General features: G+C 45.6%; 1 protein-coding gene across 1 annotated transcript; it reads right to left on the reverse strand.

The window, feature by feature from the left end:
- Positions 1 to 225: 225 nt before the first annotated feature.
- Positions 226 to 18,786, reverse strand: F2R (coagulation factor II thrombin receptor). Its single transcript, XM_036072250.2, has 2 exons — positions 18,472 to 18,786; positions 226 to 4,987 (listed from the first exon to the last, which is right to left on the reverse strand). The coding sequence occupies exons 1-2, from the start codon at positions 18,557 to 18,559 to the stop codon at positions 3,792 to 3,794; spliced, it is 1,284 nt and encodes a 427-aa protein (XP_035928143.1). The 5' UTR covers positions 18,560 to 18,786; the 3' UTR covers positions 226 to 3,791.
- Between the last annotated feature and the right edge of the window lie 2,217 nt (positions 18,787 to 21,003).

The following is a 21,003-nucleotide window of genomic DNA, read 5'->3' on the forward strand; positions in this document are numbered from 1 at the left end:
AAGCTTGGTCATAAACACCACTTAACTTTTTCCACTTGATCTCAGAGCTCAAAGATATCCCTGAAAGATATGCCCACACTTTTCTTAATTTCTTACATTTACAAGTATAACCTAAAATTTTCAACATTTATATTCAACAACCAAATATTCTATTTTCTTAAAAATTCTATTTTTGACTTGGTCAGAAAAACAAGCATTTTTGTGTTAAGGAAATTCAAGTGTGTGTGTGTTTTAAAGATTTTATTTATTTGAGAGGGAACACAAGCAGGAGGGAGGGGTAGAGGGAGAAGCAGACTCCCCGCTGAGCAGGGAGCCCGACATGGGGCTCGATCCCAGGACCCTGGGATCATGACCTGAGGCGAAAGCAGCCGCTTAACTGACTGAGCCACCCAGGTGCCCCTCAAGTGTGGTTTATTTTTTAAAGATTTTATTTATTTGACAAGAGACAGAGATAGCGAGAGCAGGAACACAAGCAGGGGGAGTGGGAGAGGGAGAAGCAGGTTTCCCGCTGAGCAGGGAGCCCAACATGGGGCTCCATCCCAGGACTCTGGGATGATGACCTGAGCTGAAGGCAGACGCTTAACAACTGAGCCACCCAGGTGCCCCAAGTGTGGTTTATTTTTTAACTTCAAACATATTTTGAAAAATAACAATAGAAGAGTTGAAAGGTCACTTTCTGATTAGGGCAGAGATCCTATTTCTGGCGGCCACAAGCTGGGCATCCTTTAATATATCCAATCCTGAAACACTTTCTGAGTGTCCAGGCCTCAGAAACTTAAGCTTGTGTATTAACTTAAAAATACTCTGTGTTCACAGAATTCTTCTTCAACTGAAAACAGTTTTTCTGTTGACTATGAATCTAGAAATATATTAGGATGTTTCTTACTGATTTTCAACTCTCAGAGGTACTTATCATTTTACTTTTAATTTGCTCTCCTGCTCCCTGCCCCAGGGAGCACTGGACGACAAAGAGCTGTCCCTCAAAGGGCAGTCCTCCTTGGGGTTTCATCATAGCCTCTTGGCTCTGACATGTAATTTGTTTCACTCTTCCCAAGCAAAGAACTGCAGACTGTTCATGATGCCTACAACCCAGGAATCTGAACATATTCTCAATGACACAACCTCTAGTTTTCTTAAGAGGGGATTAAACAAACAAACAAAAAGACACAGAAAGCTCATCACCCAATCCCTTTGTTCTTCTTCCAGATCCATTCTACATGTCCCAAGATGCAGACCTTTATGGACTAAGCCAACCCAGGTTCCCTTGACCTCTGAGTTTGGGAGCAAGACCAGGAGGCACCAGCGGGAGGTCAGAGGGTTGCAGGAGAGGAGGTATTCCTTCCTCCACCCCTTTGGGCCTGGGGTGGTAATGGCTTCCCTAATTGCTAGCCCGTGGGGTGCTTCACCATCCCCTGGTGGTTCCCTCGACCCTGTCAGTGTCTCTGCACATTGCCTCTTCATTAAACACTCTTCAGCTAAACCCTAAGACCTGGCCTTCCTCCAGTGGCTCTGAAAGACAGTTTATTTATTTATTTATTCCAAACAGATACCAAGCAAACTTCCATCTTTATTAATATAGGTTACATACATTTTTTATTTATTTATTTTTATTTTTATTTTTTTAAGATTTTATTTATTTATTTGACAGAGAGACACAGTGAGAGAGGGAACACTAGCAGGGGGAGTAGGAGAGGGAGAAGCAGGCTTCCCGCAGAGCAGGGAGCCCGATGCGGGGCTCAATCCCAGGACCCTGGGATCATGACCTGAGCTGAAGGCAGACACTTAATGACTGAGCCACCCAGGCGCCCAGGTTACACACATTTTTTAAAAAGAGAGAACATAAAAACAATCACATAAGTACAGACTAATAATATAGTAATGATAGTCATATTAAGTCAGAGGTATTTTAATATTTCAGATTGAATAAAGAAGTAAATCCACTGAGTTGGATAAAATACAGTAACTAAGTTAATAAAATCAATGCTAAAAAAAATAAAATCAATGCTAGCTTATACTTACATTATGTTATTTGATGTTCATTATTCTATGGCATTTGGAAATAGTTTGCTCTTTTAAATAGGTTAAGCATTTGCCTTGCAACTTTTCACTTTTTTCCTTTGTGTAAAAGGCCAACATTGCTTCATAAGAAAAAAATATACATTTCAACCTAGTTTTCAAATTATTTTGCGAAATCCATGAGGATTTTCTGTACTTGATACTAATCAGGGGGTTAAAAAATGCTTTTAAAATCATCTCATTAACTCTTAAAAAAAAGTGAATGGAAAATATAGAATCATTTTCCTAGATTTCAAAGTCCGTTTCATTTTCTTCTGTTATTTCTCATCAAACCAGCATAATGGATTCTTTTTTTAAAAATTTGATTTAAAAAAATGATTTAATTTATTGAAACCATTTGTAAGTAAATCATGTCCAATCAATATAGACTGGAGGACTTGTTTTTAAAATATGCTTCCTGTATTGTGTTATGTTTTCATCTCAAGTTATAACCACAGGAAGCAGTAACCCAAACGTTCTATGTTCTTCACTGACAATCCTTGCTTGTATGAAACTTGCACGATGACATTTGGCTAAAAAAACTTCTTATAGAAGGACATATTTATTTATTATACACATGCCACACTCCGTATTGGTCTACTTTGTTTTCCTTGAAGGCAGGTTTCAGTCTTACTCAACTCTGTATGCCCAGCACCCAACCTTGTGACCAGAGCACAGAATGTGTGTTCATGTTTGCTCCGTGAGTGTTTCCATTCCAGAATGCTCCTTGGGGGATAATTGCTGGAAGTGAGTGGGCCTTCTTTCTCTGTTCTTAAAATGGGCAGAGAAGTCTTTTATATCTCCTGGGATAGCACAACCTACTTTGCCAATTTCTAATAAACAAGGTAGTTCACACCCACCCCTTGAGGGAACCTCAGGAGGAGAGAGCAACTGTGGTGGTCCCAGTCCTGACCTCCGGGAGGCTCAGCTGGAGGGTTTCTGGCCAGTCCATGTCTGAAACGGCCCTGTTTTGTATCTATTGTTTGGAGTCCTCCATCGAGGGCAGGTTACTTTGAAAGCCAACCTAAGGTCATTCGTGGGACCTACGCTCATTCTTGGTTTACAGACGCAGAGTGTAAAACATCAAAAATGCTACCCATACCATCTGTTTTCATAATTTAAAGAATTCAAACCTTGATATGTTTAAAATGAAAAACAGTAGAACTTCTTCTACACACAGATAGTACTAAGTCTTATCCCTTAATAACTTAAACATTGCTGTTGAACAATTTCAAAATACATTTATTTGCAAAAGCTATATAAGTCCAAACCATAGAATCCCTCCCAAATGATGAACATCTTCAGATGTTCAGGGCTAAACTCCACCAACCTAAACGTTTCTTTCCTTAATCTCTGGTGGAAAAAAAGGGAGGGTTCCAAAGTGCCTATTCTATACTGCACTGCAAATGATACAAGTATGTGTATACACACCTACACACACACACACACACACACACACACACAGATACAGTAAGTCACCTAAGTATCAGAAAATGACATTCAGTTATTATTGTAGCATTGGCGATACTCTCTTGGAATGATACTGTTTTCTATTCTTGTTATCTTTTCCTGTAACTAACAAATAGATATGATCAATGGCTCTCGTAAGAAAGAGACATGCAAATCATAGACTTGTCGTTTTTGATTGTAAATACCTTTTTGGCAGGGACTAATAGAATCCTCAGGCTATTCACTTTTTTAACCTCTTCCTTTTATCTCACCAGCAGTCCCTTTTCCTAAGTTAAGAGCTTTTTGTATATGCTGTTATTCAGGTTACTAGAGCAGGTATCCATTTTACTTGCCATCAAATGACCGCTGCTGTTGTAGCTGCTGGGATCAGAACTTTCTTTGCAGCATAAGATGCTGTAGAGGTACCTCTGGCACTCAGAAGAAGCATAATAGTAAATCAGGGGATCAATGCAACAGCTTATGCTGCTGACACAGACACAGAGGAGGTAGGCAAAGTAGGCAGCCTCTGTCGTGGACTCTTGAGAAAGGAATGAGTAATGCAGAATCAGGAGGACATTTGTGGGTCCAAAGCAGATGATGAAGATGCAGAAAACAGCAAGCGACAAGAACAAAGCCCGGGACTTCTTGCTCCGGTTGGCTACTGCGGAGGAGCTAAGGCATCGAATGATAGACACATAACAGACGGTGGAAACGATCAGGGGCACAAAGAAGAAGACAGCAGAGAAGGCTGAGAAGTAATAGGCATAATAGCCTTCGAGCAGGGTTTCATTGAGCACGTCATGGCAGGTGGTGATGTTGAGCCCCGACACCTGGGTGGTTTGCTCCTTGAGGAGGAGAGGCACCACCCCCGCGATGGCCATAGCCCAGATGGCCAGACAAGTGAAGGAAGCCCTCCCCAGAGTACGCCAGGAGAGGGACTGGATGGGGTATACCACAGCCAAAAACCGGTCAATGCTTATGACTGTCATGAGCATGATGGAGGCGTACATGTTACAGTAAAAGGCGGCGGTGACAAAGCGACACATTTCAGAACCAAATTTCCAATCACTGCCAGAAAAGTAATAGCTGATCTTGAACGGGAGCACCGACACGAAGAGCACATCCGCTGTGGCCAGATGCAGCATGTACACCACAGCGGGCTTCTTGATCTTCATCTTCAAGATGAACACAAGGATGGCCATGACATTCAGAGGAAGGCTTACTACAAACACGCCAGTGTAGACAGAGGGGACAAAAAGCGTCAGCCAGGCACTGGTCAGATATCCTGAGGCATCTTCCGTGATAAACCCAGGGTGCCGTTTTTGAAGAGGATGGCTTATATTGATGGAGCTTAGTCTGTCTTGAGGGAACTCACTCCCGTTTCTCTCCTCATTGTCCTCCAGTGGGAATGGTTCAAATATATCATTGGTATTCTTGAGAAAAAATGACCGGGGATCCACAGTAGCATTGGTTGCTTTTGACTCTTAAAAAAAAAAAAAAATTAAAAAGTCAAAAAGACAAAAAGAATACATTTTATTTTTAGTGCTCTTACTAGGAGAGTGGGTGGGAAAGTGCAAGTAATGTACAAATGGATTACAGACCTTATCAGGGAATTAGCACACTCAAAATACTGTACAGCATTTTTTGTTGGCATAAGCAAACACTTAAAACTCTGCTCCTTAGAAGGACAGAAGCAAATGATACACTTTCAGAGATGTACCCTGAAGACATCAGAAAAGGCTGAGTGCCTGACATAAAGGAAAAAATCAGTGACTTCTTTTCCATTCTAGCCACGGTCTCTATAAACAAATCCCTCCCAGGCTCTATGACTTGGCTTTCCTCCATAGGCCTTCATTTCCTCCACTGAGTTTGCAGACACCCCTGGAAACCCGTGGTTCCCAATGGAAACATCTACACAGAAAGGTGAGGGGACTTCTTAAGTTACGGAGCTAGAGGCAAATTCGGAGTAGGACGGAGGGCTTCCATTTCCATGGCCATTGTCTATGTGACAGTAGTTTTCCTCTACTATCTTTAGTTTGTTTATACCGTAGGATGTTCCAAATCTCTCACCATATTTGGACCCAAACAACAGTCCCTCGGGTTATCTTTTAACATAACCACCAGGTGCACACCCCCTCAGTCATCTTCCTGTCTCCTTCCTGAGCAGGCTTGTGGAGGAGCAGGTGTTCTAGGCCGATACCAGGCCAGTCAGGCTTTCCTGAGTGTCAACCAGAAGTCAAAATAAAGGCTCAGTTGCAAACTTCCTCCTTTCATCACCCTCTTCCACCAAAAGCATCCACTTAAAATGTTCATCAGAGAAAGGCAACACTTAGCTGCTGTAATTCAACCAGCTTTTCCTGCTGAGGAGCTTTTGCTCAAGTTTTGTCATTGAGGAGAGTTGGATGAAGAGCTTTGGTGGGCCCTGGGAAGCTGAGGACCAGGGAGAGAAAGCACAGAGGAAGAGGGGCGAAGCCTCCATCACTGGGGGTGCCGCAACAAACACTGGATGTGCAGGTCACTCAGAAGTGATGTTAGAGGATTTAAAATCTGGCTAGAAACTGGGTAAGTACAGTGGATTTTCAAACTTTTGGTCTTAATTTTCAGTGGTGAATCCTTTGTGCAAACAAAAGCTTACACAGAGAGGCATAATGCAATACAAGAGATAGTTCTCGTTCTGGAATGGCTCTGTAAGGACACTGGACCCAACCATCCCTGAGATGAAAATTAAAAACCCTTGACCTCCTTCCTCCCCCCGAATCAATGACCTGAAGGCATTTAGGTTCCTAAGGTGGTACTGGGGAGAGGAGAAATGATTCTTGAAGGAAAGGAGGGCGCCCGGTGACTTTGTTTTCTTGACTTTCATGGTAAGCTCAAGAGAAGGCCAGAATCAATGCCACAAAGGATGGCTAAAACTCAGATAGAAAACGCACAGTTTCCGGCCTGAAGAACCAGAGGACAGAGTTCAGGGCAACCATAGTCACTGGAAAGTGAGGAGACAATCCCAGGGAGGAAAAGTCAGAGAAGGGAGGCAGACCTAAATTCTAATGTGAATCTGCCACAGGCTTGACTCTGGAACGATGCACATGTAGGGGACGATGTGAAGTAGCTCTGCTAAAGATAGAAGAACTGAAGTGATATTTTTTGCTCAAGATGGAGAGTTTGCACTTTGAGTCCAACCAAATTAATTGCCTGCTAAACAAAAACACCAAAACCCTTTGGAGAAATAAAACAAAATCTTAAGTCTTTACAGTATGGCCAGGGTGCAATCCCAAATCATTTGATACAAAAAGAAACAAAAATGTGACCCAGTCTCAAGAAAAAAAGATAATCAGTGGAAACCAATCCCAAGAAGACCCAGATGTTGGATTTAGCAGATAAGGATTTTGAAGAATGTGTTACAATGAAGTAAAGGGAAATACCTTGTTGAAATGGATGAAAAAAAAAATAGAAACTATCAGCAAAGAAACCAACCAATGGAAATCGTAGAACTAGAAAGTAAAATACAATAAAGTGGCATCTATTTCCAAAATAAGGAGAGTAGAATAGAACAGGGTGCCTGGTGGTGAAAGGTGGAGGTATGGCTCTCTCAGAAAGGTCAGAACTGGGCTCCTGAGGGTGAAGGGGTGGCCTGGCAGGACATCTGTCACAGGGAAGGTCAAATGTCTCCAGTGATGAGCTTCTGAGAAAATAGATATGTCTATATTGTTCCTCAAGGGTAAGAAACAAGAAACCATTCCTATTAATCTCTGAATCTCCAGCGCCCTGTACATGGTAGGTGCTCCTTAAATTGGCTTTTTTTTTTTAAAGATTTTATTTACTTATCTATTTGACAAGCAGAGAGACAGTGAGAGAGGGAACACAAGCAGGGGGAGTGGGAGAGGGAGAAGCAGGCTTCCCGCGGAGCAGGGAGCCCGATGCGGGGCTCGATCCCAGGACCTTGAGATCATGACCTGAGCCGAACGAAGGCAGACGCTTAACTGACTGAGTCACCCAGGCGCCCGTACTCTCATTTATTTTAAATTAAAATGGAATCTATGCGTCTCTTCCCTCCTACTCAGCAATATTTAGTTTTTCAGGATGACGAGGAACACGAACAGGCTGTAGAGTAGCTAGCCCCAGCATTCAAAGATGTCTATCAAAGTTTAAATTCACAGCCTTTTCCAGAAGTATCCCTTTCTTCCCTCTGTGATGCATCTAACTTACTCAGAAAAGAATGAATGGGTTCTGACATTTTATTTCATTCTTTAAACAGATTTTATTTATTTATTTGAGAGAGTGAGCGAGAGAGACCATGAGCAGGGGGAGAGGCAGAGGGAAAAGGAGAAGCAGGCTCCTCACTGAGCAGGGAGCCTGACGCAGGACTCGATCCCAGGACCCTGGGATCATGACCTGAGCCGAAGGCAGATGCTTAACCAACTGAGCCACCCAGGCGCCCCGGTTCTGGCATTTTAATACCACAAAGATAAATGTCCTTAAAAATGCTGACCCAGAAGAACCTGAAGATAACACAACTTTTCTCTGCACTTTGGGAACCTGGCTAGATTAAGGACTTCTGTCATGCAGGGAAGGGTAAAAGTACACACACAGGCGTGCACAGACAGGTATGAATCCAGGCATTACCTAGGGGAACGCTGTAATTTGAAAACTACTGGACACTCATAACTAAGCCTCTTCGATTCTATCACTTTGTCCAAAAATAAAACTGTCACTGGATTTTACTCTGTATTTAGTACTTTGGCATTAAGTATTTGTTTTAAAAAACGTCTTCCCGAGGCGCCTGGGTGGCTCAGTCGTTAAGCGTCTGCCTTGGGCTCAGGTCATGGTCCCGGGGTCCTGGGATCGAGCCCCGCATTGGGCTCTCTGCTCCGTGGGAAGCCTGCTTCTCCCTCTCCCACTCCCCCTGCTTGTGTTCCCTCTCTGCCTGTCTCTCTCTATCAAATAAATAAAATCTTTAAAAAAAAAAAAAAAAGATTTTAAAAACGTCTTCCCTGGCTAGGCCTTTTTAGGCAGTACGGTGTTTGTAACAGAAACATTATACCCACTGAAACATGAAGTTTTTATAGGCTGGAACCCAGGAGGAATGCATAATCCCTTGATTAAATATCATCACCTAAGGTGTCACCTTTTCTTGTTCTTATAGGTTTGATATTTTGGCTTTTGTGGAATTAAAAAATGTCAGCAAAAAAATTTTTTTAATTTAAGTATATACCAGCATCAAGGAAATAAACAAAACCAATTCCAAGTAACTAGACATATCCAACTAGCTCAAGCACCTTAGGCTGCAATTTGAGTTTGCGTATCTCCCTTTTCCTCCCGTCCTGGCACAGCTCACAGGTCAAGGAGAAAGTGCCTGTCAGTGTGCCAAAAGCTCTTGTAATTCATCTGCGGTTTTGTTGTTAAGCTATGGTTTCACAAAAAAAAAAAAAAAAAAAAAAAAGCAGCTCAGGTCCTAAAATCAGTTCTCATGCTTCTTGCTAAGTTTTACTCAATTTAGGTTTCTCTCAAATGGCTCTAGAGTAGTTTTGTGATTCAATGTAGCACACTGCTAAATGCTTCAATATGGACTCTCTAACTCTGGAGAGTTTTAAAAATTAGAAAGTCAGGCAAGGCTTCCTCTATCTTTGATGAGCTCTGGCTGGGAAGCAGAGTGGTGACGAGATGCATTATCAAGGTCCCATGTGATCCTGGGATTTATACTATGCCAGCCTCCCCCGAAGCACCGGCCTTGGTTCTGACTCAGAGCTCTGCCCTACAGGGCTCACAAATTAACACAGCAGAAGTGCCAGGACCATGCCCACATTCCCACATGGCGCAGAATAGCTGTACCCTGCACTTCTCCACTAGGGGATCAACACTACAGGCTAAAGAGAAATAAAGAAGAGAATGATGGAAAATTAATAGAAACATATTAATTCCATCAAATGGAAAATAGCAGTATTACTGCAATACTCCACTGCCTCAAAGGCATATGCACACCATTTTCTTTTTTTTAAGATTTTATTTATTTATTTGACAGAAAGAGAGAGACACACAGCAAGAGAGGGAACACTAGCAGGGGGAGCGGGAGGGGGAGAAGCAGACTTCCCGCTGAGCAGGGAGCCCGATGCGGGGCTCAATCCCAGGACCCTGGGATCATGACCTGAGCCGAAGGCATAGGCTTAATGACTGAGCCACCCAGGCGCCCCCTGCACACCATTTTTTAATGCAAAGAACCAGTGTACCTGAAAGAAATGGCTGTTTTTAGATCCGGGGTAGGAAATGTACAAAATGAGCCTTGAACATCTTTAAAGAATATTAGGGTCAGGTCAGAAAGACTCTGGAGTCAATCTGAAGGGGTCCCACTGGCCAAGGTGTGACACTGATCACCAAAAGAATAAGGACAAAAGTGGATTAAAACATTTGAAACATGTCATATATGTTAAGATCCATGAGTTCATCATGATACTTGAAGGAAAATGATGCATCATTTTTGGTCACCTTTGGAGGAAATTAGGGGGCCCTGTATGAAAACTGGTAAATAAAAGCAAGATTCAAGCACTTATCCTGTCTTTTCTACATAAATGGTATTTCAGGGAAGCAAAACAGTCAGTGACAGAAAGTTCTTCTTTGTAAAATAATTCCAGCTCCTAAACGCAGAGACAATGACAGATTTAGGAAAGCATCATTTGGAAGCTCTTGGTGAACTAATGGACTGAGTCTGATCACCAGTGGTCACTAAAACCACTGGGTGAAAGGTTGATGGGGAATTTCATAACAGCTGGAGCAAGTGGACAACGCCTGAATCCCGAGTAATCAATCTTAAGAGCACGAAAACAGAGTCCTGAGATGCATCAGGAAGTACACACAGCACCACTGCTGATGCGGTCTTGCAAAAAACCAAACCCGAATCTGAACAGGCCTCCCGCTGTACCTACCACGTGACAGAAAACGCCGAGGACAGATGGGCATGCTACGTGCCCCACTGAACATCCCTACATGACGCAGCTGGCTGGATCCAGGGTGCAGGGGAGTCTCTACAACAAATGACCCAGTTTCTTTGAAAAATACACAGCCACGAGAAAGGAGATGGGAAACAGTTACAGATTAAAAGAGAGTTAAGAGACACACCAACCAGAGGCAGTGGTTGGCCTTGTTTGATCCTGATTTGAATAAAACAACTGTAAAAAGGCATTTATGAGACAATCAGCGAAATCTGAATGCTGACTCAACAGTGCAAAATGTTAAGAAATCGACAGTCATCTTTTTAGGTGATACAATGGTATTATGGTTATATATTTAAAAAAGAGGGTCACCTGGGTGGCTCAATCAGTTAAGTGTCTGCTTTCGGCTCAGGTCATGATCTTGGGGTACTGGGATTGAGCCCTGCTGAGCAGGGAGCCTGCTTCTCCCTCTCCCTCTGCCCCCCCCCGCCCCCCACTTGTGTGCACTCTTTCTCTCTCTCAAATAAATTCTTAAAAAAATAATAAAAAATAAAAAAAGAGTTCTTGGGGTGCCTGGGTGGCCCAGTTGGGTTAGGCGTCGGACTTCCGCTCGGGTCATGATCTCAGGGTCCTGGGATGGAGCCCTGAGTGGGGCTCCCTGCTGAATGGGAAGTCTGCCTGTCTCTCTCCCTCCGCTCCTCACCCTACTCATGCTCTCTCTCAAATGAATAAATAAAATCTTTAAGAAGAAAAGAGTTCTTATCTCTGAGGATATATACCAACGTATTTACGGACGAAATGACATATATGTCTGGGATTTGCTTTAAAATTATCCAGTTGGGGGAGAAGAAAAGTGAGGTGTAGATAAAACAAGATATGGGGAGTAATTATACAGTTTATTTTTGAGTATATTTGAAAATTTTCATAATTAAAGGTAAAAAAAAAAAAAACCCAAATACTATATGCAGATTTACTTGCTACTAGAAACTAAGGACAAAGGTTTTTGCTTTTCTTTTGCTTTTGTCTCAGTCTTGATGGAATAAAAGTTCTTGAATGTTTGCATGAAAAGTTGGGGTTTTTTTGTTTTTTGAGAGAGAGAGAGAGAGAGAGAACATGTACGAGCAGGGGGAGGAGCTGAGGGGGAGAGAAAAAATCTCAAGCAGCTCCAGGGTCAGCGCAGAGCCAGATGCAAGGCTTGATCTCTGGACCCTGAGACCATGACCTGAGCTGAAATCAAGAGTTGGATGCTTAACTGACTGAGCCACCCAGGTGCCCTCAGGAACACAGTTTTACATTTAATAAATTCATGTTATACCAACTCCTCAAAGGCCTTTCTGGAATATGGAGGAATTGTTATGAAAAACACTTAACATTTGTTGAATACCTACTATGTGCTAGGTACTTCATATCTTACCTCATGTAACTCTAACATTTCTACAAAATAAGCATTATAATCCCTGTATTATGGCCAACATGCAGAGGCACAGATAGGCTAAGTAATCCAAAGACAGAATTAGTAAGTGGAGGGGCCAGGATTTGAATCTTGATCTTCTGGCTCCAAAGCTCATACCCTTTGAACCACACCACATGACCCTGTCTCTTTAAAAGAGTTGAGATTTGGGGCACCTGGGTGGCTCAGTCGGTTAAACGTCTGCCTTCGGCTCGGGTCATGATCCCGGATCCTGGGATCAAGCCCTGCATCAGGCTCCCTCTATCCCTCCCCCTTGCTCATTCTCTCTCTCAAAATAAATAAATAAAATCTTTAAAAATAAATAAATAAAAGACTTGAGATATATGACCTACTCCTGAAATACTACACTTATTTTCCTCTAACCTTTTCACCAAATAAATGAATCTGTCTACCGCTGTAACTATAGCAGGCAGTACACGACCATATGATTACGTAACTTAAGTTGACGATGCCCACGGCTACTGCTTGGGAATTCAGGAGTCCTGCGGACCTTGGCTACACACCAATCACATGCTAACAACCCAGTGCTCACAGACACATCAGCTGTGGCCATTCAAGGACAAAACAGAAAAATAAATCTTTAAAACAGCGTTCAAGATGGGGCAGAAGCAAAAGCAGTAAGTGAACAAAAATCTCTGCTATGGAAAAACCAGAATTAAAGGTAGAATAAGGTAAACACTGACTGCAGGGTTAAGAAAAGGTGGCCAGCATCAGAGGCCGCTTCCCCTCCTAGCCCACATCCTGGAGCCAGGACTCGGCTGGAAGCATAGGAGAGCAAGCCTAACTGGGAGAGGGGCGACAGGGGACAGGGGAATGTAAGATAAAGACAACCAGAAAATTTAAATGTCAGCACGCTCAGGTAGAACAGGCACAAGGATGACAGAAGAGAAGCATGTGGGGCCCCGGCCTGGAGCTTCCTGGAGGCCAGGGCCTGATGTGTGGGGTTAGGGCCGTAGCAGGCCTCTCTGGGAACCATTCTGATTCCCTGGCTTTTCCCATTCTTCCAGGCCTGTTTTGCACCAAAAGTTACAGGCCCTGAGCTCCGTGTCCTGGGAATGTTGTTCTTAAAACAACAAGGTAAAACGAAAACTAATTCACTGTAAAGGATGTTAATAATCAGCAGTTCCTCCCAGTACCAAGCTGTCTCTGTTCCTAACCCCGCCCAAGTCCCACTGCAGTTTGTAAACCTGAACTCAAACGAAGTAGATTCTAGGCTGTGATAGAAACTGTCATAAACGGCACTTCCTGGAAAGCAAACTCCTCTCGTAAAGCTAGTAAGGCCATCAACTGAGCTAACCCTGGGACGATTTACTGTGCCTCTACAGTAGGTTTTAAAAGACCATGGAGGGGCGCCTTGGTGGCTCAGTTGGTTAAGCGACTGCCTTCGGCTCAGGTCATGATCCTGGAGTCCCCGGATCGAGTCCCGCATCGGGCTCCCTGCTCGGCAGGGAGCCTGCTTCTCCCTATGACCCTCACCCCTCTCATGTGCTCTCTCTCTCTCATTCTCTCTGTCTCAAATAAATAAATAAAATCTTTAAAAAAATAAAAAATAAAAAAATAAAAAATAAAAGACCATGGAGACTTCATAATGCTTATGACATCAATTTACAGGGTTTAACAAGCATTTAAAAAAACAGAATAGTGTAGGGGTGCCTGGGTGATTCAGTCATTAAGCGTCTGCCTTCGGCTCAGGTCGCGATCCCAGGGTCCTGGGATGGAGCCCCACATCCAGCTCCCTGCTCAGCGGGAAGCCTGCTTCTCCCTTTCCCACTCCCCCTGCTTGTGTTCCCTCTCTTGCTGTCTCTCTCTGTCAAATAAATAAGTAAATAAAATCTTTTAAAAAAATAGAATAGTGTAGAAAATATTGGAATGCATAGTACGCGATAAAGGCGAGTACGGTTTGGTAGAACTTTTGTTTCAAATCTACGTATACACAACAATTACCCATACATATTTACTGCAGACACACACAACTACCGTGTCACAACGTAAAGTATATTCCTCACAGTTCTGTCTGTTGGCTAGCAAAAAAAGAAAATACGGGAAAACACTATTCTACAATACTATAATACCTGACTTCTAATTCATCACGGACTTGAAATATTGATGATATAATGTCCTTTCTTAAAGTTAAATTAATTTGTTTGCACATGAAAATTACTGGTTATTCCTGTTATTTCAAAGGGCAGATTATTTTCAACCTACATGAAGAATGCATAAAGGACGCGATGGCCTTTTATGTGACAAAACTTCATTGGATGTCTTGGGATGGAGAAGGAGGCTGTAACTTCAGTGGGTTTCTGCAAGTACCATCACAAGGTCAGTGTGGGAGAGAGTATTTGAACGAAGTGGAAGCTCATACCCAGAAAAAACAATCTCAGCCTTCAGAGAGAGCTATTTGCTCTGACAGTTCCAGTCATAAGCAAGAGATGGCAAAAGGCAGAATGAAAGAAACCTCAAAATAGGGAAATAAACAGAAAATTCTGAATGTTGAAACTGTGGAACCCCCAATACCAGCATCATAGTAAAAAAAACAACAAAACCAAGGCTGTGGTTCCTAATGACTCTCCCAGGGTGTTTTTCTAAGTAGCAAAGGGGGCACCCACACACTCATGAAAACTAGTGAAAGGGGAGTCCTCCAGACCCAAAAGGCCATATACTGTTTGCTGCCATTTATATGAAATGCAGAGAAGAGGTAAACTCACATAGAAATAAAAAGCAAATCTGTGGTTGCCAGAGACTGGCGGCAGGGAGAATGGGGGTTAAGTGCTTAAGGGATATAGGGTTTGTTTTGGGGTGATGAAAATATTCTGCAACTAGACAGAGGTGGTGATTACACAACATTGTAAGTGCACCAAATACCACTAAAGATGGTATACTTTAAAATGGTTAATTTAATAGTACGTAAATTTTGCCTCGATTTAAAAATACAGGAAAGAAAGGAGTTCCGACGGAAAAGAGGGATGTGTGTCTAAGTGGAGGAGGGGGGATGATTAGAAACCCAGGGTCGTGGGGACTCCATCGTCCCTGTGGAATTCCACCCAGCTCAAGGTGTAGCTGAGTTCCAGTGTGTGATGGTGACAAAGATAAAGATGAACTGGCTGAGGGAGGGGAAGGGGTAGAAAGGGCACAGGGACAAAGACTGGCCAGAAGCGTTTTGGAAAAGGAGCAAATGCAGAGCTGCTGAGAAAGTGCAAGTTAGGGTTCACAGAATGCTGATCCATTTAGGCATAAAGGGCCGAGAAATGCTGAATTAGAAAGATGGGGGCGGGGGAAGAGGACAGCAGAGAGGACATGAGAGTATTCCTGAGAAAGGGCACCCATGCCTCCAAAATATTCTCTCATACAAAGGAAGACTGGACTAATTTAGGGGGGAATATGTCCTATAAAAGTAAAGTCGAAGGCACTAGGGAATGAAAACAATGAATGAGTGAGGGAGAGAGAGAGAAGGAAGAAATTAATTTAGATACATATTAGAGTAGAAATTTACTTCTTGCTATTTCCTAAGAAATTTGGCTTTCAGGCTTTATAGAGGTTTCTGGTCCCCTTAGGGCAGAATCATTGTCCCGTTTGTGTCTTTTGTTTAGGCTTAGGACCACAGTCTCTCGGTAACAGCCAATTATTTAGCATATTCATGAGTAGGGATCTATTTATAGCCTGCCTTATCATGTGTTTGCAAAAGTAAATAGCAGGAGACCACGACCCAAGCACAAATGTTCACTAAACACCTCCCTGTGCTAGGCCAGGGCTACAGACCAATGGGGTGAAGACTTGGTCCTCTAGGGGTCCTGGGGAGCACAGGAGAGTTACTCTTCTCTACTGCTGGGCATCTGGACGGCTTCCTCTCTATAGGGGTGGATAGAGAAAACCTGTGCTTCAGAAAAACAGGCCAGTTCTACTTCTTGCCAGACCTGTGACGTAACCATTTTGGGCCTATTTACCTACCTGTGATATGGGGATGACATCTACTCAAAGGATTGTTGTGAGGAATAAACAAGATAGTATATGCAAAGTACCTAAGCAGGATGCTGCTGTAGTAGGTGCTTGATATAGAGTGGCTGTTTTTAATTAAATATGAACATGTGGGGTGTAAGGGAGGGCATTTTGGCCAGAGGGAGTGGCAGGGGGATAGATGCCACAGAAAGCATAGCTCCTTGGAGGAGGAACTGGAGGGTAGGGCTGGGTGGAGTACGGGTAATCTAACAGGTTATGTAACAGAGGAGGCTGGATAGAGGGGCACCTCACTCTATGCTAAGGAACGGGGCTCGGGCTGGTGGGCGGCCGGGCAGCACGGGGCATCTCCTACCCAATCCCCTGTGCCACTGTCATCATCAGCGATTCTTGGACCCTTTCAGCCATCAGATCCTTAAAAAATTTACAAACGTCACCTCTTGGATGCCGGCGCTCTTTGATGAAGATGAGTCATCTCACTTACACTGTCTGGACAAAGGAAAGTAAACTGGTTAATTGAACTTAAGAATTTCTCAACAGCCATTTGCTGTTGCTGAGTGGACCAGGACACTGGTTCTAGACTTCTGGGGATAAATGGAAGTTTATAATCTTGGCCGGGGAGATGAGATACCCACATAGTGACGGTGCAGCAAATGCCAAAATGAGTGGGGACAAAAAAGTCCCGAGAGCTTCAGGAAAGCTCAAACTGGTGGGCAGGGCAGCCTGGAGGGTCTTCCCATGCCTGGGGTCTTACAGTTCCACCAAGCACATACAGCTTGTTATGACAGATACTCTTTAGAACTGCCTGTGAACGGTGATAAAAAAAAGCAGACCTATTTTTAGTTGATTTTATTAGTGATTTAAATCTCTGAAGACAAGGCCCCACTTAACCTCCTGCATGCAGGGCGCCCTCCTCCATCTGGAATTTTGGTATATTGTCTCTGAGCCTTCGTTTCAGGATGCCAATGAGGGATAAACACCTGCCTTAACAGTGTCTCTGAGAGGGTGAAATCAGATCCTCTGAGGGGCAAATGCCTCCCAGGCCAGGGTTTGACACGGACGAGGACACTCAGCACGGGCTCTTTTTCCTCTCTCATCCTCCTTTCTTCTTTCCCTCCCAAAGTGGTTCCAGAATCCAGTGTAGGTAAATTAGCCAGTGTCTGTTCAGTTACCGTCTACACTGCCTTGTCCATCTCAGCATGCACCTTCTCCGTTCACAAGGACGAAAGCAGAGCACAAACAGCAGCCTTAACTTCACTCCCTAACCTGCACCAAGATCTTCCTGGGGGCCACTGTGAGGAAGGGTGACTACAGGGCATCAGGCTTGTATAAACTTACTCCCGACCTCACCATCCAAATCTCAAACAACACTTTGTATTCTCAAGAGCTTGGCCCAAAATAAAAGTACAAAGTCACATAACACCATACAGTTTTCAGGAGTTCTCCATGTTTCCTCAAACACCCCAGGAGACAATGCGAATGTTACCCACAGCTGCCCTGGGAGCTGGGGCAAAACTGGGCCCCTATCTGGAGCTTGGAGTTTTCCCAAAACGCCCCCGACAAACTCACCCAGAGCAAAGATGGAGAGCAAACACTATCTTCGTCACCTCTTATTCTTGATGCATCTACACTAGGTCCAGTGTGAAAACAATGTAAAGGACACAATCTGTCCCCGATAAGAAAACCAGCTAGAATCTGTTTCTACGTGGGGAAAAGAAAAAGGGCTAAAAGCTTATAAAGCACTATCGCTATAAAGAAATTGAAACTTTTTTTCCCCCTTCAGTTTCTAACTAGTGTCTTTACCAGTTAAAAACAACTTCTCTGTCCTGCTTTTATGGGGGGAACGTTTGGAAAATACATTTATTTGGCCAAGTAGCCAGATACTTACAAATACACTACGGGTGGGAATTGTATTCTAGGTGCGGCAACCTCCTCCTTGCAGCAGGCCAGAAAGAGAAATACTGAAATCCCAGAGTGTCTAAGGGAGCCGGGTTCTGGGGGGCAATCTCTTTCCTTAACTCAGCTTGGAAGACTGGGTTCTGGGTAACAAAACCTCCCGCCCGCCACCACCACCGCCTCCTCCCTCGCCGTGGCCACCTCTGTAAAATGTGCAAAAAACCCAATTTTCCAACAAAACAAAACTTCAACGGGAGCCCTTCTCCACTATATTGAAAGGGCCAGAACGCTGACTGGTGGAGCAACGTGAGACCAGTTCTTTGTGGGGTGGTCCTGGGAGAAACAGGTCACACTGCAACAAATGCAACGAGGGGCCAGGCGCCTCAGGCTTCCGCAGGAAAACGTGACCCCTTCCTCCTCCTCCCTATCCAACACCACTTCTCAGCAAGGCTGCACCCTTCGAAACCAAGTCCAAAGGAGCAGGGGTCATAATCCCCGCTTGGATTTGACTGGGGGACACTCTGGATCTCAGCTCAAATACCTGCTTGGGTTCTGGAGGAACCTGAGGCAGAGGGTGAGGCCAGGAGCACCCCCCCGCCCCCACCCCCCGTCGAGGAGAAGGCGCAGCCTGCACCCTTTCGGTCCCTTCTCCCGCCCGCCCCAGTCCCGCGGGGGCCTCGGCTGCGGGGCCGACAGCGGGCCGGGAGGGAATACCGGGGCAGCTCTCACCGGGCTTGCGGCCTCGGGCGCGGGCCGACAGCAGGGGGCCGCACAGACTGAGTCCCGCGACGACCAGCAGCAGCCGCCGGGGCCCCATTGTCCGGAGGCTCGGCGCGGCTCGGGCACACGGCCCCGCCTCCGAGCCGCTCGCGCTCCGTGCGCTCTCCCTCCGGCCGCGGGCTCCAGCCGCCCGCCGCGCAGCACGTGCGGGCCGGCAGAGCGCTCGCTGGCCGCGCACAGAAGGAGGACGCTCGCGTCGCCGCGCGGGCTGGCGTGTCTGCTGGCGTGTCCGGTGGCTCTCTCAGAGTGCAGGCGGAGGCGGGGGCGGAACCCCGGCGCACCGGAGCCGAGCGGCGCGAGCGGGGAAGGGCGCCCCCCGGCGCCGAGTGTGCGCCTTGAGGCGCTGGCCGCCCGCCGCGCTTTCCCCTCCCCCTCCCCTCCCCGCGAGCCCCTCGGCCGCCGCTCCGCGGTCCCGGGCTTCGGCGACCCCGCCACCCGTGAAGCGCCGCGAGCCCCGCCCCCCCTCCGGGTCCCGGCAGGCGGCCGCTGCCCGGCGAGGGGAATCCAAACGAGACAGCTTTTCCTCTGGGCGCCTCAGACCCGCGAAGCTCTCAGTGACTCACACTGCCGGGGGCCTGGAACAGGGCCGCGCGGCCTGGGCGGCTGCTCCCTTCTCTTCTCATTACTCTCCTGGGGAGCAAAGGCGCTCGCAGGGAACCTCCGAGCAGGGATGCGCCCCGGGGCGCCGGCCCCCACGGCCCCGGGCTAGACCTTACCGCCCGCGAGCCAAGCGCCTCACCTCAGGCCCAGCGCGGCTGCCCCTTCGGAAATGGGGTATTTAGCTGGCAATTTCAAAGTGACTCGTGCTTTTTTTTAATTTAGGGAGAGTGGATTAGAAAGTTTATCCTCTAGGGATAAGGTGGCCCCTAACGAGAAGGAGCCCTCTGTGTGGAAAGATTTCGCGACATTTTTTAACTCGTTTCTCTTTATTTGGTGAAGTTAGCACTTCCTGTTTCGCGGGTGGGCTGCCGGCGGGGAGAAGTAACCGGCCGCGGCCAAGCGCAGCTGCCCCCCGCTCCCGCCCCGCGCGGCCGCGACCTTTCGTCCTCCGGCGCCAGCGCTCAGCCCGGCCGCGCGCCGGAGCACCTGCGCAGCCTTGCCCGGGGGCCCCGCGGCTGCGCGTTCCCTGCGCGCGGGCGCTGCCCCGGCGCCTGCGGCCGGAGGGCTGCCCGGTGTCCCCGAACGCGTCCCTCACGCTCTCTGGGACGGTAGTACGGGAGCTTGGTTCAGTGTGGCCAAATTCGGGGCGCAGGGCGGCGGACACTGGGGGACGTCGCGGCAGGGGCTGGGCGGGGAGGGGAGCTCGCAGTTCCTCTGGCTCAGGGAGCTTATCTGCTGAGTCTCTCAGACCGCAACGGGAAATGGGTCCCCTCCATCGGCCTTTCCCAGAAGAGCTCACCCGCAGCCCCGTCTCCTCTCATTCGTGCGGGCCTGTTTTGCACCCTGTGGCTGATAAACTGTACTTGAGAGCCACTGGTCAGGTTTAAGCTTTTTAAAAGGGGAATTTCGCTTTGAGAGTGTCATTCCCCAGGGAGAGCCCTGACACTTAACCTAGGAGAAAATACAGCAGAGACTGTCTCTATATTCCCCCCATCGTCCTCAGAGCACAGGGCCTTGTGTGTAGAAGCTGCTCAATAAATTACTGAATAACTGTTATATAACGTTACTTAAATTTTTTCCCTATTCAATTCTCCGAGGAAAACATATCCAAGAGATGTGAACCACTAACAGTATGTATTACATCACTCTCTAAGCTACACTATTTTTCATCAATCCTACGATGCCATCGATTTTAAGACTCAATTTATGTACTACAAGCACACACACAGAAACCCTGCCAATTAAACTGCGGCATACCGTTGATTGTAAGAAACATCTCAATTTCAGGATTGTTTAAACACGAATACAGACCATCTGAGACTCAATGAAATAGTGTAAAATGTAAAAGTAATTAATACATGTGGCAAAAAATTCTAACAGTTCAAGGATATTCAATGAAAAGTAAAAGTATCTTCAGCCTCATCTTCTAAGAATCACTTATCCATGATGATTATGGTTAAAAGTTTCTGTCCATCATTCAAGAATTTGTATCCACATACAAGTATATATATATGTATGTATCTCCTTAAAATATGAATGGGATAATACTATAAGGATACTTTTAAGTTTTAACTATTTCAGCAGTGGAAGATGTTAACCATTTTACAAAACTGAAGTTTAAAGAACACTTTTTTGCTTAGTTATTAGAACAATGCACAGAGAGCAGCTGAAATGCATGCTTCATTCTTTGTGCATATTAGCTAGAAAAGCATCCTTAAGAGTGGGGCTGAGATACAGTGAACAAGGGTGGAGAGTGGAACAGAATGAGGCATTTCTTCCTCACTTTAGTGTTTTCTGTAAGTTGGGGATTGCTCATTGAGCAGCCACCAAAAACCTACCTTCAGAAACAGTGGTTTTAACTTTTATCACACACAGTGCAGG

This window comes from Halichoerus grypus, chromosome 2, assembly GCF_964656455.1.
Source record: "Halichoerus grypus chromosome 2, mHalGry1.hap1.1, whole genome shotgun sequence".
Classification (NCBI taxonomy): domain Eukaryota; kingdom Metazoa; phylum Chordata; class Mammalia; order Carnivora; family Phocidae; genus Halichoerus; species Halichoerus grypus.

Excerpts from the sequence above, each read along its gene's own strand:
- F2R (XM_036072250.2), bottom strand. The coding sequence starts at position 18,559 with ATGGGGCCCCGGCGGCTGCTGCTGGTCGTCGCGGGACTCAGTCTGTGC. Across the intron at positions 4,988-18,471 it reads CGCCCGAGGCCGCAAGCCCG|AGTCAAAAGCAACCAATGCT; the intron begins GTGAGAGCTGCC and ends TTTTTTTTTAAG.